Raw genomic sequence first — 23582 nt, forward strand, 5'->3', positions numbered from 1 at the left:
CCTGGGATCACGACCTGAGCCAAAGGCAGACGCTCAACAACTGAGCCACCCAGGCACTCAAGTCTGGTGTACTTTGAAGGCCTTGCTGATGAGTCGCTTACGGGGTGAGCTGTGGGTTACAGGCCACATCTCTCCGTGGTAAGCGATGGGCTAGGCACTTGATGAAAGTGACTGTTCAATTCTAATTCTTACCCTTCACCATGAGCTGTGTCTGTTTCACATACAAGGAAAGTTCTGCCAAAGAATCTGATCAAAGTCACTCTTTAAGTGGCAGGACCAGACTCAGGGGCCCTGAGTGTCACCAAGCTCTCTGCCTCCCAGGGAGCCCCTGGAAGGCTGGCGTGAGGAGGCCTCCTCCATACCCCCACCCCTGCTGAGCAACAGCCAGACAGGGCTGAGATACTGCGGGTGCCAACTGCAGAAGCCACTTAATTGTTCATCTTTGGTAGCCCTCATGGTTTGAGGGGTGGAGAGCAGAGTCTCATGTCACATCCTGCTCTCATACTTGGTCCCTGATCCCTTCATGTCCAGCTGAGAGAGCTCAGGTGCACCTTTCTCTCCCCTCCCCACTCCTCTTGGCCTATAGCCATGCTCAGAAACACATCCACACCTTTAATATTCAAGTCCCTTCTAAACTGTTTAGCTCCTACGCATCCCTCAAAGTCCAGCTCATGTGGCCCTTCTGAGAACCCTGACTCCTTCCCCCAGTCAAAACTCATCACTCTATTCAATCCTTTGTAGTCACTAGAACTAACTTTCCACCTGATGGCAGCTGAGCCCTCTGTGTCTGACTCCCAACCTGATGCATGTGGGGGCTCAGGAAACATTTTGAGGGGGTGAGAGGGTGAGCGATGCCTGAGGGCTCCTCCATGCCCCACAGTACTGGCTTTCCCCAGCCCAGAGGGGCCCCTGGAGTGGGTCTGGGAGCCCTCTGAGGTAACAGAGCCCTATGAATAGTGGTCACCATGGCGACTCCAATGAACAATGGAGGGGGGCTGCTCCCTGGCAACCACCCAGTGGTCTTCACCAGCAGTTCAGCAGTGTGGATCTGCACTCCTGGGCTTCAGCACACACCAGAGTGGTTCACGTGTTTTCTGATGTTATGAGAGAGAGTGGAGAGGTGAGGCAGAGACCTGTGGGGTGGACGGGGGTCTTCCAGGACCCGGGATTTCATCTCCCCTCTCTCCATTCAGGGCTGCTCGTGAGGGAAGAGTGCCCAGACGCAACGGGACCCCCTTCCCTGTCCTCCTTAACTGATGTCTCTTGGGACTTCCTCTCCAGATCAGAAGCTGGCAGTGAGTCCACACTTCTGCTCAAGCCGGTCTAGGCTGCTCTGGGCTGGGGGTGCCATTAGGGCAGATGGGACACTGCTGTGGGAACATCGGTTGGGTAACTGGAGATGGGGAACCGGGACAGGGCTGACAGCTCACTTGAAGGAGACAGAAGGTAAAGGGCTTGGTTTCAGTGCCACCTGGCTGAGGTCCTATTTCTTTTCTGAGCCTCACTTTCTCCATCTGTGAAAGAGGAGGAGTTATATTTTCTCTGAACACCTGAGTCCTTATGAAGACAGACTAACCTACTAGATGGGAGAATGTGTAACATATGAGCTATATTAGTTATCTCTTTCCATCTAACAAATTGCCCCAAAACTCAGTGGCTTAAGAACACTATTAAAAATTAATTAATTAATTAATATTTTAGAGAGAGGGAAAAGGGCAGAGGGAGAGGGAGAAAGAGAATCCCAAACAGGATTCTGTGTTCAGCGTGAAGCCTCATGTGGGGCTCAATCTCACAACCTTGAGATCATGACCTGAGCCGAAAATCAAAAGTCAGATGCTTAAGCTACTAAGCCACCCAGGTGCCCCTAAGATTTTTTTTTTTAATCTCACAATCTCTTTGAGTCAGAAATACAGATGCAGCTCCAATAGGTCCCATATCTCAGGGTCTTCCATAGACTATAATCAAAGTTCAACTAGAGAAGGACCCCTTTCCAGGGCCACTCATATGGTAGGACTCAGTTCCTCATGGATTATTGATCTGAGAGCCTCAATTTCTCATGAACTGTTGGCCAGAGGCCTCCCTCAGATCTTTGCCACGTGGGCCTCTCCAGAGGGCAGCTCACAACATGGACCCTTCTTCTATCAGAGTGAGGGAGCCACAAAGAGCCTGAGAGAGTGTGAACAAGACAGAGTCACAATCTTCTATATTCAATCTTCAATAACCTTGGAAGTAGCTTCTCATCACATATTTAATTGGTTAGAAGCAAGTCAACAGGTCCAGCCCACACTCAAGGGGAAAGATTAAGCAAGGGTGTGAATTCCAAGGAACAGGATCCTTGGGAGCCATGTCAACTGCCCAACTTGGTGGCAGTTGGCCCTCTTGGCCCTGATAACATACATTGTTTCCATATGCAAAATACATTCATTTCTGCCCTACGATCTCCAAAAGGTTCATTCCATTACAGCATCAGCTCAAAATCTAGAACCTGGCTACAAATCAGGCCTGGGTGTGGATGAGGTTCCTTGAGTGTGGTTTCTTGGACTCGGTCCTATCTCCCCATCAGTAGATATTAGGAAACTGAACTATCTGTTCTGAACACACCACTATGCAATGAATGGTGTGGCTGACCTGGGATAAGGGCTATGAACATCCCTATTAAAAACTGAGGACACTGGAGACACAAAGGAGTCACTGGTCCATAGCAGTTCTGAAATCCAGCAGGGATTGTTGAACTTTTCCTGATTGGGTTTCAAGGCCTGGAAGTAATTCTCCATGGCTCTCAGCTCTGCCCCACAGGTCCTTGCTTCCACTCTCTAATTTTTTTTTTTTTTTTGAGAAATAAAAAAAGGATAGCACATGTGTATGCTGAGTAGTTTTTTTTTTAAGACTTTATTTATTTATTCATGAGAATACACAGAGAGGAGAGAGAGGGGCAGAGACACAGGCAGAGGGAGAGGGAGAAGCAGGCTTCATGCAGGGAGCCTGACATGGGACTCGATCCCAGGTCTCCAGGATCACACCCTGGGCCGAAGGCAGTGCTAAACCACTGAACCACCAGGGCTGCCCATATGCTGAGTAGTTTTGTCAGACTCTTCTGCTGGTAGATTTGAGGGTCCACTAGACTCCATTTTGTACCGTCTGTCCCTTTTGCTGCAAGCTGGTAGTACTTTTGTTAATATGGTTTTCTCCAGAACTTAAGCCTACAGGGGCTTGACAACAGCTCTGCTCCCCTCTCTGGGACTCCTGGGAAGACACAGCACCTCTAGGTTTCCTAGACGACCTATTACCCCACTGAGGGGGGCGATCTGTGAGGCGCATCCTTATCTCTTTAAAGGGTCCTTTGTGTGACTGAATAATATGCTCTGAGCTTTTTATCTTTATAAGCTTTTCACAAAAGGTGGTACAGTCACAGCTTTGGCTACCTTTTTTGGATGGTGCTCTGAAGCTATTTCTTAATTTTAGCCTCTTTTGGCACCTGGGGAGGATGAGAATTTCCAAAACTATTAAGTCCTGCCTCTTTTATGTTTAATGGTCCTTCCTTCGATGCTTTTGTCTCCTGTCACATTTCACTACAAGCAGCAGGAAGAAACCAGGAGGTGCCTTCCATGCTTTGCTTGGAAATTTCCTTTGCTAGATCCCCTGGCTCATTAGTCACATGTTCTGCTTTCCATATAACCATCAATGACAGTGTCACTAGGTTCTGTTACTACATAACTCGGACACGGCTCCCTCAAGGTTCTGAGAACATGTTCTTTGTCTGCACTGGCAGTATCCTCCAAATCTAGATTTCTACTCATTATCTGTTTAAGGCAATTTAAGCCTTTTCTATCATGTTCCTCAAATCCATCCATGCTCCAACCACTGCTCAGTTCCAAAGCCACGCCTGTATTTTTAGGTATTTATTATAGCAGCAACCCATTCTTGGTACCAAAATATGTTTGAGCTATTGCTGCATATTAAATGACCAGAAGACTTAGCAATTTAAAACTATGTGCTTAAAAAAAGTACAAATTTATTATCTCACAGTTTCTATGGGTTAGGATCCTGGGTATAGCTTGGCTGGGTCTTCTGGCCCTGGGTCTCCCACAAGCTATACTCAATGTATCAGCTGGGCTATGTTCTCATTTAAAGGCTCAATCGGAGAGGGATCCACTCCCATGTTCATTCAGGTGGCAGGATTCATGCAATTCTTTGAGAACTATTGGACCATGGGTCTCCGTTCTTTATGAGCTGTTGTCCTCTCCATAGGACCACTCAAAACATGGCAGCTGCTTCTGCCAGAGTAAGCAAACAAGCCAAGAAGAGCCAGAGAAAGAATGTGAACAAGACAGAAGTCACTAATCTAATCTCGAAGTGACATCCTCCCATTTTTGTCATTCTTTTGATCAGAAGCGAGCTGCTAAATCAAGCCCACACTCAGGGAGATGGGATGGAGAGTTAACACTGTGTATGAATACGGAAAGGATAGGGACCAGAAGCAGCACAGTCACACAGCACCACACAATTATTAAGTGTCAAAATGAGGGTGTTTCACTTTGTGATTTTTCAAAAGAATAAAATTTATCTTTTGTTAAAAGATTTTATTTACTTATTTGAGAGAGAGAACATGAGTCAAGGGAGAGTTGGAGGGCTAGGGAGAAGCAGGCTCCTCGCTGAGCAGGGAGCCCAACCTGGGCTTGATCCCAGGATCCTGAGATTATGACCTGAGCCTAAAACAGAGGCTTAACTGACTGAGCCACCCAGGCACTCCTAAAATTGATCTGGTTCTTAATGTGCTCTGAGCTTACCAGCAAACAAACTTGCTGGGTGACCTGACACAAGTCACTCCCCCTCTCTGAGCCTTGGTTTCTTTATAAAATGAAGAGATTGGATTAGGTCATCTCAAAAATCCCTTCCAGCTCGGAATTGCTGCTTCTATGCTTTCCTTTTTACAAAGATACTTAGTTCTTAGGCCGAGGCACTAAACATTCACTGTATACAATAAACTGTTTTACGTTTTCATATTAAAAGATTCACAAAGATCTTAAAAGACACTGCAATAAAATCAGATATTATGACTAAGAAAAAGTTCACTCGGAAAAGGAACACAAACCTGAAAGCCACAGAGGCTATTTGTAGATGTCAGAGCTGCTGCTCCTCAAAATTGGCCCAAAGGCCTGTCCTATGGAGCAAAGACTGAGCTCATAGCAGTGTGGCTCCTGTTCTCAGCTCTCCTATGTTGGCCAGGCTGGTTCCTTTCTGTCAAGCTGTTAAAAAGGACACAGTCTTACTTGCAGGGAGGCACATAGTCACCAGGATAGGGGGCCTTACCAAGGGCCTGCTGGGGAATCCTAGGGGGGCACTGGTTGCTGCAGATGGGAGAGAAGGTAAAAGGAAGAGGCTGCCAGGAAGAGGAGCTCAGGGCCCCCAGGGTGTTTGAGAAAGGTCTTTGGGTCATTGGCATGGGCTTTTCAGAAAGAGCAGAGTCTGCAGGGGTCCAGGGTGCAGGCCAGGGGGGATGGGTGATGAGGCCGGGGGCTTGCTGAGTACCAAAGAGCACTGGAAACAGTATGAGGGGACGTCTGGTTGGGGGTTGGGCATATGGTCACAAGCGTCCCTGATCAGCGCCCTGCTCATCCTCCTCTGCAGAGACTGTGTGTCATCTGAGACGACCAAATGTGTTTCTTTGTCTACAGGACTAAGCTTGGAATTACCCGTCCGAGAGCAAGAGTTGATGGAGCTGGGCCACCGAGCAGGTAGGACAGGCTGCCCAGGGACTTGCTGAATGCACAGTCAGGGTTTCTGGATGGGTGCCCTGTGGGCAGCAGGGAACAGCCTCTTTTCCTTCTCTCTCATCTCCCTTGGGCCTCCAGACCCACTGTGGGGCCTTGACTTCCTCCACAGAAATCAAAGGGAAGAGAACATGGCTGGGCCCCTCCATTCTGCCCCATTCAGTGCCCTTCTGGGGGCTCAGAGGAGACGTGTGCACCCAGAGGGCAGGGCTCACGGGGAACCCAGCAGGGGTCGGGTCTGGTCAGAGTGGAAGGTACCTGGAGGTCCTGAGTGAGCCTGGCCCAGGGAGTGCTGTGGCCCCAGGAGGCATGAAGGGAGTATTCCAGGCATGGGCAGCAATGAGGGCACAAGTCTGGAAGTAGAGCCGAGGGAAGTCCATATGGCTGCAGGGCTGGAGAGAGGCAGGTGTGGGAGGAGCGCAGGCTGGGTCCCAGGCCTGATCCCTGAGTGGGGGCTCTGCCCTCAGGACAAGGGGACGGCTTTCAACACAGGGGTGCCTGGGGCAGGTCAGCTCTGGCAGGCGCCCCACGCGAGTGGCCATCCAGTGACACTGCTGGAAGCTCTCTCCCACAACCCAAGGACCCAGGCCTCGTCAAATCTTAAATCAAATCCCAGCCTCTCCCAGGGTGGTTCTGATGCAGGTGCCTGGAGGGGCCCAAGAATCTGCAGGTGTAATGTGTGTGTGTGTGTGTGTGTGTGTGTGTGTGTGTGTGTAGGGAGTGGATTCTGATAAGGGGCCAAGCCGGGAAAACTGACCACTGAGCATTTGGGCCTCACACTCGCAAGTGAAGCTGGATTCACTTGGCCCATTTTACGGCCGAGGGGATGGGGGAACAGCAGGGCTCCGGGGAGGCTCCTGGGCTGCCGGCAGACACTCATTCATTCATTCAACACAGACTGAACTCCAAGAGGATTGGGGGGGGGGGTGGAGTTTGTTTCCCTGTTGGATCCCCAGTGCTCAGCACAGCACTGATGCTGTAGGTGCTCCCCCAGTGGGTGAATCGGGGGGTATAGCGGCTCTCTGAGCCCAGCCCTGCCAGTGAAGCGTGCTCATCACCCCGAAGGGTGGGCAGCGGGGAGCAGGCGATTCCACTATAACATGCCCATAGATGAGGCCGTCGGGAAGGCGGCCTGGCGGAAACGGGGAGCTCTGCTCCTGGAGTCCCGAGCTGAGCATCCTGAGGGGCCCCAGGAGGAGCCCCTCACTGTGCTGGGCCCCAGGCCCCTCAGGAGCAGGAGAGGCTGTGGCTGAGCAGGTGGGTGCTGAGTGGGTTTCAGATGGGGCTTCCAAAATGGGGGGCCATTCCCTTCCTGAAAGCCTCCCTTGTCCCCAGAGGCACCTGCCATTTGCTTGGCTTCCTGCTCGCTGGGGCAGAACCAGAACTGGAGGGAGGAAAGGCCTTCTGGTCTCAGGCACAGATTTTCTCTCTGCCTTTTGTGTGGATGACAAAGGAGCAAGAATGAAATAGCATCTGATTTCGCAGGTGGGGGTAGGAGGGAGGGAAAGGAGGAAGCGGGCATCCGCGTTCTCAGTCTCCACCGCCCAGGGAAGGGTCTGCCTCTCCAGGGCTGGGCGAGAGGGGCTTTTCGCAGAGCACCATCATCACTTGGTGACAGCAGAGCAGGATTCGGTGAGAGCAAAATAAAACCCCCCAAAGCTGGTAAAACCCGCTGCTTTCCAGCAGCCTTTTCTGAAAAGGAAGCCTGGAACAATCTGAATGACCACCAGTGGGGCAGCTGCAAAATCCTGCCCGGTTTGAAGGGGAAGTCAGGTCTGTGTCAGCCAATCCCCCAGGCACAGGGTGTTTTTTAACAGCAAGTTACAAAGCGATACTTAGAATCCAATCTCATTTATAAACAAAAGCAAAGCAAAACTATGAATCCTTCAGGAGGGCTGGAGGAGCCATCTAGAATATTTTGGAGGGAAGCTCACCAAATGTGTTTATAGCTGGGATTGAAGACTGGGGAGCGGGGGGGGGGGGGGGGGGGGGGGTGAGGCCAAGGCTGTGGGGGGATAGAGTGGGGGAGGGGAACGGCTCCTCTTCTGCATTTTGCACAGAAAATACAGGAAAGAATAAAGTAAGAAAGAATTTCTGTACTACTCCGGGATTATAGCATGTAACACGTTATACAAATCGAGTGTTAAGTCACCATCAGCTTGGTTGTCAGAGGCACTGTTACTTATGTGGCTCACTCACCACAAAGAAAGAGAAAACAGAGAAAACATTGCCGGTTAGACCAAGGACTGTCAACTGTCAGATGCAGCCTGTTTAGTTTTATGAAAGCACAGAGAGGTCAAGGTCCCACAGCTAGGCCTCAAGGCTGGAGCGTCTTGGGCTGCAGCTCCTACTGTCAAAAATGGTGTGGGATGATTCTGTCCGGTGGGAGGCTTGGCCGACTGAATTACCTCCTTCTTCCGTCTCTCCTGATTTCCCACCCTACCTCCTGGGTCCTGGGATTTTTCTCCTCCCTGTCCCTTTGATGCGGGCTGGCTGGGTCTGAGGACCCAGAAGCAGGGCCGGGGAGGGGGGCGCTAGGACCAGCCAAGAGGGCCTTTGGCTTTGTACAGCATAGAAATCCAACGTGTGCTGAGAAGAAATGAGAGCAGAGTTTGCAAGAGAGAGAGAGAGAGAGAGAACATACAGAGTGTCTGGAAGACCCAGAAAAGGAAAGCAGAATGAGTCTCATCTGTGCACAGGGCCTGGAGCTTTTACTGAGGACCCAGTGCATGGTCCCCTCAGGCATCCAGGAATGAGGGTGAGTGGTTAGGTGTTCCTCCTAAGTCACTGACACCCGGAACCAGGGGTCCTGGTGAGTCGGTGGTCTTGGAAAATGTTCCTGTCATTCCTTAGATATGATCTGTTGTGCTGGAAGACTCCAAAGAAATCGTTAAATCCTTGACCTTTACGAGGAGGACAGACACGATCTGTTCTGTAAGGCGTGTGTGAGGCAGTGGGGTGCAGGTCTCTGCAAGAACAGAGGCAGCAAAAGGAGCCAAGAAAGCAGTTTTTCTAGGAGTTTCCCTGCCTCCCCTTCCCTTGCTGTTCTGGGGCTCTGGGGCTCTCAGTCTGTCTCTTCCTCCTCCCCACCCCCATCGCTCTCTCCCTTCCTGCCCCCACTCTGCACCTGTCTCTCTCTCTCTCTCCCCTGCCCTGTTCAGGTACCACTACTTTGACCAGGGCCCATGGAAGGGCCAACAAAAAGGATGGCCAGCAGGACACGGACCCCTGGAGAACTGCCCGCAGCCCTTTGGACACCTCCAAATTCAAGTACCAGGCCCCAGTCTCCCCACAGCATTCCCTGTGCCGGGGAGGCAGCCCCCTAAGGCAGGCCCACGTGAAGGAGGTCCAGACTCCACCCCCATCGGCCAACAGCAGGGACTGTCTGTCCCCGGGGATGGACCCACAGCACGGGTCCCTGAAGAAGGGAGGCTACAGACCCTCCTCAAGGGAGAGCAGGGCTTCTCCTCAAGAGGGGGCTCAGCCGGACCAGGGGCTGAAGGGGGGCCCCAACACAGGAGTCCAGGGCCAGAGGAGCAGGGTCATTCCAGATAACATTCGTCACAAGTTTGGGAGCAGCATGGTGGACCAGCTGGTCTCCGAGGACCAGGTATCAGAGTGGGCACAGGACGCTGAGGGTGGCAGGAGGGTTATGCGTGGAGACTGCTCTTGAGCAGAGTCCCTACGATGATATCATTAGAGAGGAGCGTTGACTAGGCCCTTGCCATGTGCCAGCGGAGCCCACTTTATAGTCTTCGCATAAAACAAATTCATTCGATGTTCCCAGTGAGGAAGAAACTATTATCACCATCCTATGGATAAGGAGCCCAAGGCTTAGAGGAAGGGGTTAAGTAAATGAACCAAACTCACTCAGTTCTACGGGATAAGGATCCAAGCTGGGCCAGCATATTCTGGATGCCTGGAGCTTACTGACCTTTCAGGTATAAGTCTGGTGTTAGATTAGATGCTCTTAACTTGAACAAGTCTCCTAAAGGAGACAGCATTGGCTGGGATCAGAAGACTGGGGTTTGAACCCTGGCTCTGCCCCCTGAATGCTGGGTGACTTTGAAGGAGTTACTTCCGCTCTCTGGGCTCTAGTCTCTGCCTCTGTAAAGCGAGGCAGTTGACTAGACCAGGCTGACAAATACATGGCATGCATAGCCCAACGTCCCTAGACTGCATTCATGGCAGTCATCACTAGTCAATGCTGGCACTTTTCCCCACCTGCTACATTATTCTAGGTAGTCACTATTGATCAACTGAAAGTTGAGATAAAACTGCTATTTCTGGTCAAATACTAGGAATTGCTCTTGTTCTGGTGTTTTGAGACATGTTCTCAAAAGCCATTATCTCCACCTCCATAGCGACTACATCTTGCAGTAGGCCAGCCCAAGTTATGGCTTCTTTTTGAAGAAGGGTGACACGATCTGCTCAAGTCACACTGAGCAAGTGGGATCCCCAGGATCACAAAGGCTGTGGGCTGGGTCTCCCTCTACCTTGTCGTCTTAAGGTGTGGTGACCACCCTCACCTGCTAGTCTGGGAGGTCACAATCTTAAATATCCTGTCCCGCTAGGAAGATCTTGTCCCAATTTGAGGCTGGCTCTATGGTTGCTATCTCTCATTGCTCCTCTTGGCCCTGGAAGCCATCATTTCTCTCTTGGGCCATCATCATCCTGGGCTTGAATCAAGAGATCTGTTTTTTTTCTGTCTACCTTTGACACATCACATGGCTTTGTCCCTGAGCCAGCAAATATCAGAGAGGAAGCTACTTCAAAGACCATCCAGTTTGGCGCCTCGCCCCCATTTTACAAGCATGGAAACTGAGGCCCAGAGAGAACCAGAGACTCATCTAATGTCAGCAGCTGGGTTACTGCAGAACTAGGACTTGAACCCGTTTCCTGGCTCAGGCCTGGGCTCAGCCACTTGAGCCTCCCAGTTGCCTCCTCAGTAGAGGAAGGAGTTGGCCCCAGTGGAACCTAAGGAGCCACCCAGAGCTGACTTGGGTGATGCCTCTGTTCTAGAGGCAAGTGGGGCCCTGTGGTTCACTAGCTGTGGCGACAGGGTGAGTCCTGCCCTGAGGCCCGGCTTCCTCATTTATAAAATGGCAGGAGTGATTATGAAGCCCTTTCCTGATGGTGTAGAGTAGGTGCTCAAGGCAGGAAGGTTACTGTCCCCAGTGCCTGTGTGGGAGGTGGGGTGAGGGGTGGAGGGCCTTCAGCTCTTCCAGCTCCCAGCCCTGGGCCTGGTTGAAGGCTGCAGGGTAGGGGTGGGGTAGGGGGTGGTGAGGGCAGGGTGAGACGGAGGAGGGAGGTTGGAGGCAAGATGGGGCTGACCCTGCTTCTCTCTCTATCCCTTGTCTCTTCTCCCTTGCTTGCTGCTCAGGCTCGAAGGGCCATCGGTGAGGTCTTTGAGGGCCAGAAGAGGGCAAACTCGTGGCCCAGCAGGATCCAGAGTCCCATGGAAATCACCTCCATCTTCTCAGACTACTATGATTTGGGCTACAATATGCGATCAAACTTGTTTCAAGGTCAGGCCAAGGGGCAAGGGTGGGGACTGTCAGCACCTGTGGTCCCCAAGCCACCCTTCCCTGGACCCCTATGGGGTCTGAGACCCAAGATGTACTCCTGGGGACACGGGATGCTCCTTGCATGGCCACCAAGGCCCCTTTCTGGGCCAGGCCCTGTGCCTTGTGCTGGGAACATTCAGGTTCCAGGAAAATCTGCTCTCATCATGCACATGATCCACCTCAGTTGGCACATAGCTCCTCACTCCCTCGAGTACCTCTAAGCTGCCAGAGGGAGGCCCAGGCAGCCCTGGCCTCAGCACCTCTGGTCAGAGCGACAATATCAGGCTTCCTAGGTTCAAAGCTCAGCTCTGGCACTTCCTGGGTGTGGCCTCGGGCAGGACACTTCACCTCTCTTCACCTGCCCTCACCTCGGGCAGGACCCTTCAAGAAGGCCTCAGTCACCTTCTTAGCACCATGGGGATAATCATGATGACGTGGCCCTCACCAGGTCCTTGATGGCTCTCTGAAGTGCCTCCTGGAGACTCTTGGCCTGGGACTTGAAATGAGTAGCTGGCAGGCTATTGTTTTTCCTTCCCAGAGCCATGGTGGCACCGCCTGGGGAGCAGGGTGGATTGGAGGTTCAGACATCAATGCAGAGTATTTCCTGAGGGTCTACCATAGTCCTGTTTGTTTGGGGTGACAGCTAGTAGCTCCATCTCACAGGCTCATCGGAAATAGTTTGCCCAAGACCACTCAGTACTAGGAGGTGGGTCAGAGCTCAAATTCACATTTTCCTCCTGCCTCCAAAGCCCCAGTCTTTCCTCGGTTTCCAGTCACCTCCTCAGCCCTGACCCTGTTTGCAAGCTGTTTAATGGACCACTCGGCTGGGGGTCCACAGCCAGCATGGAAGGGGCTTCTCTCGGCCCCCATGTTCCAGTTTCACCTCATTGCAAAACATGACATCCTTCCGGTGCTCTTCTTTCTTCCCTCCATCCTGCCAGTCTCTCTCCAGTGCCCCCACGGCCTGGCAGACATTCGCACCTGGCTCAGATCCCCGTCACCGAAGGAACCAGACAGCCCCTGGAAGCCTTTCTGGCTCTTTCTTTGAGCTTGGAGAAGGGGTGGTGCTGGAGGAGGAAGAGAGAATACAGCTCAGATTGTCCTCTGTTCTGGGCCTCGGGGTTCCTGCCTTTCACTTGTCTCCTTAATAATTATCACCCAAGAGTGTACACAACCTTGTCTGGTAACATCTACACAGGGTGAAAGAGTAGCATAAAACCATTTGGCACCTGTCACCAGCCTGCGAAATACAACCTTGGCAGCTGTGCCAGAGGTGGTGCTGGAGCCAGCGCAAACCAGCTTGCACCTGCTCACAAAGGTCAATTGGTAAGTTTTCCTTAACCGATTGACATTACGACGCTATATCACAGTGAACCACAGTGGTATTTATACTCCAGACCCTGGCAAGCACCATAAATCCGGGCTTCAACTTTGGCACCAGCTGCCAGTGTGCCTCGCCCATGCATCCCTCTTATTTCCACCCACGCCCTCAACCCTGCGCTTGCTGTTCCAGGTTGTGTTTGAACAAGAGTGGCAGAGGAGAAATCAGACGGGAGGAGATACGGGCTAGGTGGGGAAGGCTGCCAGAAAGTCTTTTCTCTCGGTGGTGGGGGGCATTGGGAGCCAGGGGAGTGTCTCAAGCAGGAGAACGGCCTTGTTTGGCGTAGGTTCAAGGACCATTCTAGTTGCCGTAGAGAATAGTTGCGGGGGAGCTGGGGCAGAGACGGGGAGACTCAGAGGAGTTGACTACAAAAATCCAGGTGGGACAGATGATGGTGGCTTGTCTGGGGGAGCAGGGCTGGGTGCTCCCTTATGACTCTGGGAGCACCATCATGCAATAGGGCAACGTGGAGAGGTAAAGGTGGTGAAGGTGGCCAGATGCAGTAGGATTCTGGATGTTTGTAATCTGGAGCACATAGAATTTGCTACTAACTGGATTTGGGTGTGGGACGCCTGGGTGGCTCAGCAGTTGAGCATCTGCCTTTGGCTCAGGGTGTGATCTCAGTCCCAGGATGAGTCTCGCGTGAGGCTCCCTGTGAGGAGCCTGCTTCTCCCTCTGCCTGTGTCTCTGCCTCTCTCTGTGTGTCTCTAATGAATAAATAAATAAAATCTTTTAAAAAAATAAATGGATTTGGGTGCATGAGAGAGGAATTAAGGTTGATTTCAAGGTTTTTGACCTGAAAACCTGGGAGGTTTATTTCCTGAAAGAGAAGGTTCCAGGAGGGGATGGAGAAATCCCATCCCATGCTGAGTCATAAAGCAAATCTTTTACCTAATCTTCTAAAATATTTAGTTTTGTTTTTCGTGTCTAAGCCTTTAATCCACCCAAAGTTGATTTCTGTTGTCATTGAGAAGCAGGGATATTCGCATTTTAAATTTCAGCTTGACTAGATTTTAGTTTCTTTATCTCTGCAGTAGGGATTCTCTAGTGCCTTCTATGTTGTTGTTGTTTTTTTTTTTTTTTTTTTTCTCAAACCCAGCTAGTATCCTTATAATCATTGTTTTAAATTCTAGTTCAGGCATCATCTATCTGCATTGATTAAATCCCTGGCTATGAGCTCTACTTCCTGTTCTTTCTTTTGAGGTGAATTTCTCCATATCATCATTTTGTCCAGAAAAGAAAAGATGAAAGAAAAAACCCAACAAAACAAAACAAACAAACAAAACTAGATCCTGGGTGTGTTTTAGTCTGCTTGTTAAAAGAATCCAGGGACGTCTGGGTGGCTCAGTGGTTGAGCATCTGCCTTGGGCTCAGGTCATAATCCTGGAGGAGTCTTGGGCTCAAGTCCCTCATTGTGGCCTTTGCCTCTGTGTCTGCCTCTCTCTGTGTGTCTCTCATGAATGAATAAATGAATGAATGAATGAATAAATAAATAAATAGAATCTAGATCCAAAAACAAAACAAAATAAAATGAAAATATATATAACCATAAAAAATTTTAAAATAATAATAAGAGTTAAAGGAATTTTTAAAAGAAATAAAAATAATAATAATAATAAAGAATAAAAGTAAAAGTAAAAAGGAAGCTAGAGGCTCTTTCCCTTGGGGCCGAGGCTTTGCAGCCCTCTGTGGCCAGCAGCCTTGGTGCCAGCGTGGTGTTTGTGCGGGTTTGTGTCGGTGGGGACGCGCCTCCGGGGCTTGGGCATGCGGCTCGGTGTAAGCAGCTCCGGCCTCCGCTGGGTGGCGCCGTCTGGCTCCCCGAAGGCTTTGGGCGCGGGTGCGCAGGGTGAACGTGCGGTGCCGGCTCGCGAGCCCCAGAGCCGCAGGCTTGCGCCCCACTCTTCGGCAAGTCATCACTCCTGCCTCCCGGGGCAAGAACTGCGCTCACGCTGCCACCCGCGCTGTTGAATGTCAGGCGTGCGAGGCTTTCAAAACTCCCAGGCTTCAGGGACTCGCGCGCGGCCACCCGCAGTGACCCCCCGGGGAGGGTCTCGCTGCGCTTCTGCCACTTGCTGGCGGGTCCCAGGAGAGGATGGCAGGAGCGCCCCGCGGTCCCCGGTGGCAACCGCAGCCCGAGGGCGGCTCGCGCCCCCGGCGGCTTCCCGGCTCCCACGCCCGGGCACCGCGCCGCCCTTCCCGCGACCCCGACCCGGGAGCCCCGGGCCACCCAGCCCCCCGGCACTCCGCGCCACCGCCCCGGCCGAGCCCCTCAGGCCGGGCCCGCCCTCCCACCGCGGCATCTTCCGCTGGGTCTCCCGCAAGACAACTCTGCGCCCCTTCCCTCCCAAAGGTCACTTTTCCACTCGCAGCCTTGCAGTTTCTCCGACTGATTTCTCGGGTGTTCAGAATGATGTGCTAAGTATCCAGCTGCGTTGGAGGGAGGAGACCAGCTTAGGGCCCCCTACCCCTCTGTCAGGCCCCGCTCCTACCTCCTCTGCTAGGCTACTTTAGAACTTCATTTTTTCTTTTCTCGTTGCTTCTTACAAATGGTATCTTTTAAAAAATTACATCGTCTAATTCTGCTGCTTGCATACACAGATGGGGTTTTCAGTCTTGCATATTCATCTTTTATCCTGAAGTCTGGTTCTGTTAGCTTACTAATTCCAATAATTTGTTTGTAGGTTCTCTGGGGCTTGTTTTTAGTACTAATAGTGGCCGCACTTATGCACAACAGATGATATGTGTCACCAGGCATGGCTCTAAGTATTTTATTTTATTTATTTTATTTTATTTTATTTTATTTTATTTTATTATTTTATTTTATTTTTTAAAGATTTTATTTATTTATTCATGAGAGACACAGAGAGAGAGAGAGAGAGAGGCAGAGACACAGGCAGAGGGAGAAGCAGGCTCCATGCAGGGAGCCCGATGTGCGACTCGATTCCGGGACTCCAGGATCATGCCCTGGGCCAAAGGCAGGTGCTAAACCGCTGAGCCACCCAGGGATCCCTTCTCTAAGTATTTTAGATACATTTTGATTTTCACATAGTCATGGGTACTATGATTTTTTTTTTTTTTTTTTTAGGGGAGAAACGTTGATGATGGGAAATGTTAAATAACCCGTTTAAGGCCACACAGCTAGGAATGGTCAGAGATGGGATTTAGAATCTGGCAACCTAGGGCTGAGTTCACATTATTTTTTAAATATTTATTTATTTACTTGAAGGGGACCATGAGTGGAGGGGGAGCCAGAGGGGAGAGAATTTTCAAGCAGACTCTTTGCTGAGCACGGAACCCAACTCGGGGCTCGATCTCATGACGCTTAAGATCATGACCTGAGTTGAAACCAAGAGTCTGAGCCAGCCAGGTGCCCCAACTATGGGTGCAGTTTAAAGCATAAGGGTAACAGCTCCCTCCTCTGCCACCTGCCAGGTTCAGGTCAGGTTTCACAGGTACCTGGGCAGCCTTTCCAGTATGTCTCCTGCTGCAGTACCTGCCTTTTGCTCACGGTTTCTGTGCTTTTCTTTATACTGTTAGCCTCTATGTGCGAACCTCTAAGCAATGGTAACTAGACCTGTCTGGGTGAGCCTCACAGAGAAGGTGGCTTTTGAGTAAAGACCTGCTGGAGGGGAGCAGGTCACCTGTGCATTGCAGTCAAGCAGAGGGACCATGACCATGCTGGGTACATTGTAGGGTTTTGTACAGAGGAGTGACTTAGGTTTCAAAGGATCCAACTGGCTGTTATGTTGAGGCTGGACCGAGGAACACAGTGGGTGTGAGAGAAGAAGCAGGGAGACCAGTGAGAAGGATCAGACAAGAGTAGGATTTTAATTTAAATGACTTCAGGTTGGTCTTCTATCTACCAGGCCACACCTGGGCTATGGAGCACCCTTGCCCCCTGCAGAAGGATGACTGGCCTGTGCACTCTCTCTGCCCTGTCATCTTGGACCAGTGCCTTTTGCTCCAAGCCTTGGTAGCCCCCAGACTCTCAGGCTATACATCAAGCTCCCCAGGTAACCCCACTGTGGAACCTCTAATTCGATTTTACATGAGAAATGGGCCCCACCTTGGCTTTGACGGTGGGAGAGGTGACTCCGCATATAAAAAGCCAAAGAAGTCCTCTCAGAAACATCCTTGCCAGTTTCCCAAGTCGGACCATTTCACACCCTGATGCTAGTACATTCCTTGGACAGATTTTTAGATGCCAACTTGGAATTTCCATCCAGAGGCAACTGCTTCACAGCTTGCTTAGATTTCTGATCTCCGCCATCATTAGGCCTTCACTCTAAATTCTTTCTTTCTTTCTTTCTTTCTTTCTTTCTTTCTTTCTTTCTTTCTTTCTTTCTTTCTTTTTTTCTCTTTCTTTCCTTTCTTTTTTCTTCTTTCTTTCTTTCTTTCTTTCTTTCTTTCTTTCTTTCTTTCTTTCTTTCTTTCTCTCTTTCCTTTCCTCTTTACTTTCAAGATTTTATTCCAATTCTAGTTGGTTAACATACAGCATAGTACTTGTTTCAGAGGTAGAATTTAGTGATTCATCAATTATATACAACACCCAGTGCTCATCCCAGCACATGCCCTCCTTCATGCCCATCCCCCAGTTACCCCCTCCCCCCACCCCCGTCCCCTCCAGCAACCCTCAGTTTGTTTGCTAGAGTTAAGAGTCTCCCATGGTTTGTCTCCCTCTCAATTTTCATCTTGTCTTATTTTTTCTCCCTTCCCCTATGTTCATCTGTTTTGTTTCTTACATTCCATATGAGTGAGATCATATGGTATTTTGTCTTTGACTTATTTCACTTAGCATTATACCCTCTAGTTCCATCTGTGTCTTTGCACATGGCAAGATTTCATTCTTTTTGATGGCTGAGTAATGTCCCCTTGTATAAACATCATTTTCCCCCCAGATTATATTTTTAAGTAATCTCTACACCCAACATGGGGCTCGAACTCACAGCCCCAAGATCAAGAGTACCACACTCTACTGATTGAGCCAGCCAGGAGCCTCTTTAGTCCAAATTTCCTTTTTTTTTTTTCTAAAGATTTTATTTATTTGAGAGAAAGTGAGAGAGCTAGAGAGAGCATGAGCACAGGGAGAGGGAGAAGAGGACTTCCCACTGAGCAGTGAGCCTGACACGAGGCTGGATCCCAGGACCCCTGAATCCATGATCTGAGCTGAAGGCAAAAGCTTAACCTACTGAGCCACCCAGGTGGCCCTCAAATTTCTAACTTAACTTTCTGTCATGTTAGCATTTAAAGCCATAAATACCGAACAATGAAAACTGCTCTAAAACTGTGGGTTTCTAGCTGGATGGTGGTGTCATTAGTGAAAGTGGCCTGTCATGGTTTCTGTTCTTCAAAATTGCTGGAGACCTGCGTTATAGCCCAGCAGACAGTCAATTTTTGTACATGATTGATATGTGTTTGAAAATAATCTCTTGAGTTCAGAGTTCTGTGTTTGTCTGATAGAGTAGGCTTGTTAAGTATTCCTATATGCATCTCCTAATGTCTTGTTAATATTCTTTGCTTGATCTGTTAATTACTACAGATGTGTCTTTACGTCTTTCCCGATGACAGCAGATTTGTCAATTTTTCCTTGTAGCTCTGGGAATTTTGCTTTATCTATTTTGAGCTTATTCTAATGCAGCAGGTTTAGAACTATTACATCGCCTGAATGAATTGCAGTCGTTTTAATTTTTTTAATTTTAATTTTTTAATTTTTAATTTTTTTTGCAGTCGTTTTGATTTATCTCATATTTTTATCTCACGATGCCTTTGCCTTACAGCCTATTTGTCCGATATCAATAAAACCAAAAGTGACCAGCCTGCTTTTGGTTGGTATGTGCTTGGCACTCTTTTTCTATACTTCCATGTTTATCCTTTCTCTGTGTCCTTTTGTTTTAAGTATGCTGTATATAATACATATTTGGAAAATATTTTCTGGAGTCTAATCATAGTTTTTAATCAACAGGGCTTAGTCTATTTATATTGTCACTAATCCCTGATACATGTGGAATTATTCCTATGACTTCATTTGATGTTTTCTGTTGGTGATGCTTTTTTTTCTCCTTCCTTCCTTGTTTTGCATGCGAGTGAAGTTTCTTTTTTTTTTTTTTCTTTCCAGTTTGTGTCTTTAATCTCCCTATTTTTTTAGTGGTTACCTTTGACATTTCTACGTGCATAGCTAATACATTCTAAGGTTAAACACGATATTTAGGCTTTCCTGGATCATGTAAAGACACTAACAGGCTTCAATTTTATTCTCTCTGCCCCCATCTCAGCTTATATGTTATTATTTTACAGAATTTTAATTCTCCAGAATCCAAGCAGTTTAAGCTGTGGATTCTGGAGACACAGGGTCTGGGTTTGGGCCCTCAATCTTTCTAATACCAGCTGTGTGACTTTAGACAAGTGACTAAACCTTTCTGTGCTTCCATGACTTCAACACGAAAGAGGGATAATAATCATACCTACTTCTCAGGGATGTTGGGAAGATTCTGTGAATAAGTTCTATAAAGTTCTGGGAACTGTGCACTTGGCACACAGTAAATCTTCAAAGATAGAGATCACCGTCATTATTTTATCCCATAAATCATAACCCATGATATTATGTACAATATATATACATAATATATATATGTATATATATTATACACTTCTAAGATTTCTTTGTTTCTGGCATTTTAAGTTTTACTTGGGTGTGGTGAGCTAAAGAATTCTTTTTACATATGGGAATTGGGAAACTAACTCATGAACCTAAGAATTCATATATTGCACTAATTCTGGAAAGATTCTAGCTATGATTATCTTTTCAAATGCCTCCTCTCCCAGTTTCTCCAATCTCACCTTCAGAACTTCACTTATACTTATATATCAGACCTCCTCAATCAACCTTCATCTTAGCATTTTCACATTTTCCACATCTTTTTCCATCCTCTGTGCTGCATTCTAGTTAATTTCTTCTTTTCTTCTTCTTCTTTTTTAAGCAGGCTCATGCCCAATGTGGAGCCAAATGGAGGGCTTGAACTCATGACCCTGAGATCGAGACCCTGAGATCGAGATCTCAACTCATGAGCTGAGATCCAGTCAGATGCTTAACCGACTGAGCCACCAGGTGCTCCCTAGTTAATTCCTTTAGCTAAATCTTCCAGTTGACCACTTTGTTCTTAGCTGCATCTAATCTGCTATTTTCTCTGTCCCCTGAATTTTCTCTTAAACATTCTGATGCCAGTTTTCAAACTTTAAAGAGAGAATAATTTAATGACCACTATGTTGCACTTGTCACCTAGCATCAGCAATTAATCCATGGCCAATCTTATTCTATCTTTTCTCCCACCGACCCATCTGCCCACCCTGCATTATTTTAAAGCAAATCCCAGACCTCTTATCATCCATTGAACTTATTTTTCAATTACTAAAGGTTTCATTTCTGAAATATCATTTGCTTCTTTTACTAATCTGTTAAATACACTTACTCTGTATTCTGTGACTGAGTGTTTGAATCTGCTATCTTTTGGGATTTGGTCCTCTGATGTTTCCACTGACTCTTGATCCTGGTAACATTTCTTTGTGTGTGTATTTTAACTGTACACATAGAAATAAATTTTCATTTTTTTAATTTAAATTTTAGTTAGCATTCAATGCAATATAAAAGAAATACATTTTCTTTTGTAAAAAAAATTTTTTTTAATTTGAGACAGAGAGACAGAAATAGCAAGAGAACATGAGCCAGGAGGAGAGGGAGAAGCAGGGTCCTCCTGAGCAGGAAACCTAACACCAGGCTCGATTCCAGGACTCTGGGATCATGACCTGAGCCAAAGACAGATGCTTAACCAACTGAGCCACCCAGACGCCCCTAGAAATGAACTTTCTGAAAATATGGGTATTAATTGTCCCATACTAGATGTTCCAACAAATTTCTAGTAATCTTCCCAATCTTGCAAGAAAACTTTATCCCTTTGAATAGATGGAAACCAAAGTCATGAGAGGTTAAAACTTGACTGAGGCCACACTGTTCATAAGTGCCAGAGCTGGTGTTTGAACCCAGGCCCACCTCCCCACATCCCTACCCTCTCATAGTTCACCATCCATAGGGAAAACTGACACCTGGGTATGAATCCCTGAGTGCCTGACCTTCATTGACTTGGGGCTTCTGGGGATTTCTTCATGGGGTTCCACAGGGGCCCCCCAGGAGACGAAGAGCCTCATGAAGGCCTCCTATACTCCAGAGGTGATTGAGAAATCAGTGAGGGACATAGAGCACTGGCATGGCAGGAAGACGGATGATCTGGGTATGTTCGGGGGCTGGGGCACGGGAGGCGGGTGCTCCCCTACTTGGGTAGGGCATGTTGGCCCCAAGGTGCAGAGGGAAACCAGAGGAACAGGTGGAGCTCTGGGGTGGGCCTGGAAGAGGCATGGATCACCAATGGGGCCCGGGCACCCCAGATGTCCTCTGGGTGATCTGGGCTGGCTCTTTCCTTGCCCTCTGTAGGACGGTGGCACCAGAAAAATGCTATGAATATGAACTTACAGAAAGCATTGGATGAGAAATTTGGAGAAAAGAGCAAAAGCAAGAGCTCAAAGTACTAGATACGACCAAGAAGAGTGCCCTCCACTCAGAGAAAGAGCTAAAATTTAAAAAAAAGGCACACATCTGAATGTTCTCCTCCTCTTGTGGTCTCTCTTCATGTCGGGGTGGGGGCAGACTGTGGTGCTGGAAAGACCAATGGAGGGAGGAGAGAAACCCTGAGAGCCCAAGCTCTCCCCCAGACCTTCCGCCTAGACATACACCCCTTCCCTCATAATTCCAGGGCAGGATGTGGGAGCTGAGCACTGCCTGGCCTCTCCCTCATGCCCTGTGGGAGGGGTCTCACAGAGGATACTGTAGAAGCTTACTTGCATGCCCTTCCTAGCTGAACCCCAATTATTTCCAGACACTCATTCCTTCCCCAGCCCCCGAATCAGGCATATGCTGCCCACCTCCAATTGCAGGGGTGGGTTTGATTGGTCTCTGGGTAATTCTCGCCTCTCCCCCTGCACACACAAACTGATTGGTTCAGAAGTGGGCGTATGACTCAATTTGGGCCAATGAGATGCAAGGAAAGTGTGGGTGTGTGGAACCTTCTGGGAAATTCTCTTCTCTGCTGGGAGAGCTGGGAAGCATCCCTCTCTCCTGTTGTGTTGAGTGAGGAATGATGCAGTGCAGACTGCTCCTGGCGGACAGTCTGGGACAGGAGGAACTGGAGACACTGAGGCACAATCTGGGTTCTCCTTGACCTCACTGAGCTGCTCCATCCACCTGGCCAGAAGCCACCACCTCTTATAATGCAAGTTTGGGCAACTTTTCATTGTTTAAGACAAAGTCATCGTTAACCAATCAGGGTCTCTGGCAATAACAAGAGAGGAACCTAGGAATTAGGTTCCCAGGGAAGAGTCCCCCAGAGATGGGGTTCCAGTTTAGACAGTCTTGTCTGCCAGCTGATCTTGAAGCACTTTATCTGGTGGGTCTCCAAACCAGCAGCACATCCCACCCTGCAGGTCACTGACGTGCATTCTCAAAACATGTTCCACTCATGGGTTGTTATTTCCTGTGTTTCCAAACCACCCTCAAACCTAGAGGCTTAAAACAACAATGATTATTTATTTGCTTTTGATTGCGCAATTTGGCTCAGTGTGGCTCCTTTCTGCTCCATGTGACATCTGCTGTGAAAATGACCTCTTCTCTTGCATGCCTGGGACCTCAGCAGGGATGAGTGCCATAGCTGGAGGCTGCTTGGGCTTTACTCTTTCTGTGTGGGGCCTTTCCTTGTGGCTAGCTTAAGCTGCTTCTTGACTTGGTGACTGTGTCCCAAGAAGCGGCTTTCCAAAGGGACAGGACTCTAATGTGTAAGAGCTTATCACACCTTGCACTGGTTTGTTACTGTCCCTGTAGTCAAAGGAACATATGGCCCAGCTCAGACTCATAGTAAGAGACTGCACAAGAGTATTACTACAGGCAGGACAGGTTCAAGGGGATTCACCACAGTAACAGACTACCATGGTGATCATGATGCTTTGGAAAAATTGAAAGCAGATAACTGTCAGGAAAAGGGAAACCACAAAAAGGAAAGACTTTAAAGATAGGATGGAAGGGGGATCTCTGGGTGGCTCAATGGTTTGGCGCCTGCCTTTGGCCCCGGGGCACGATCCTGGAGTCCCGGGATCGAGTCCCACGTCAGGCTCCTGACATGGAGCCTGTTTCTCCCTCTGCATGTATCTCTGCCTCTCTCTCTCTCTCTCTCTCTATGTCTACCGTGAATAAATAAATAAAATATTTAATAAAAAAAAGATAGGATGGGAACAGGATGCAGCATGGGGAAGTGAGTGGCTTAATATTGATTGGGTACCTAATTATGTGTGAGGTGTGGAGTTCAGCTCAACTTCTTTATTGGGTACGTAACCTCTACAAGATGCTATGCTTGTTTTTTGTTGTTGTGGTGGTGGTGGTGGTTTTTTTTTTTGTTGTTGTTGTTGTTTTTTTAGATTTTATTTTATTCATGAGAGGCACACACAGAGAGGCAGAGACATAGGCAGAGGGAGAAGCAGACTCCCTGCGGGGAGCCTGATGTGGGACTCCATCCCAGGACCCCGGGATCATGCCCTGAGCCGAAGGCAGATGTTCAACCACTGAGCCACCCAGGCGTCCCAAGATACTGTTCTTGTGCTGGAAAACCAGACTTCATCTTTACTGAGTAGCTATCTGCTCATTGCAAGTGGCAGCTGAAGAAACATGCCATCCTGAGTATTGTAGTAATAGCGGACCTCATGCTGCTCTGACATAGAAGTTATAATATGGCAGATGCATATGATTATTTGTCAGGTGCTTTACACACA

General features: G+C 48.7%; 1 protein-coding gene across 1 annotated transcript; it reads left to right on the forward strand.

Moving 5' to 3' along the window:
• The first annotated feature begins 968 nt into the window (after window positions 1-968).
• Window positions 969-21368, forward strand: CIMIP4 (ciliary microtubule inner protein 4). Its single transcript, XM_072844091.1, has 7 exons — window positions 969-1120; window positions 1194-1295; window positions 5676-5735; window positions 8933-9381; window positions 11155-11299; window positions 20891-21001; window positions 21202-21368. Exons 3-7 carry the CDS (start codon window positions 5714-5716, stop codon window positions 21297-21299), a joined length of 825 nt encoding a protein of 274 aa, XP_072700192.1. The 5' UTR covers window positions 969-1120; window positions 1194-1295; window positions 5676-5713; the 3' UTR covers window positions 21300-21368.
• The last annotated feature ends 2214 nt before the right edge of the window (window positions 21369-23582 follow it).

This window comes from Canis lupus, chromosome 11, assembly GCF_048164855.1.
Source record: "Canis lupus baileyi chromosome 11, mCanLup2.hap1, whole genome shotgun sequence".
NCBI lineage: Eukaryota > Metazoa > Chordata > Mammalia > Carnivora > Canidae > Canis > Canis lupus.

Bases quoted from the DNA above. Each gene is read 5' to 3' on its own strand.
- CIMIP4 (XM_072844091.1), top strand. From the start codon at position 5,714: ATGGAGCTGGGCCACCGAGCAG. The intron at 5,736-8,932 runs GTAGGACAGGCT...TGCCCTGTTCAG, and splicing joins GGAGCTGGGCCACCGAGCAG to GTACCACTACTTTGACCAGG. The intron at 9,382-11,154 runs GTATCAGAGTGG...CTTGCTGCTCAG, and splicing joins AGCTGGTCTCCGAGGACCAG to GCTCGAAGGGCCATCGGTGA.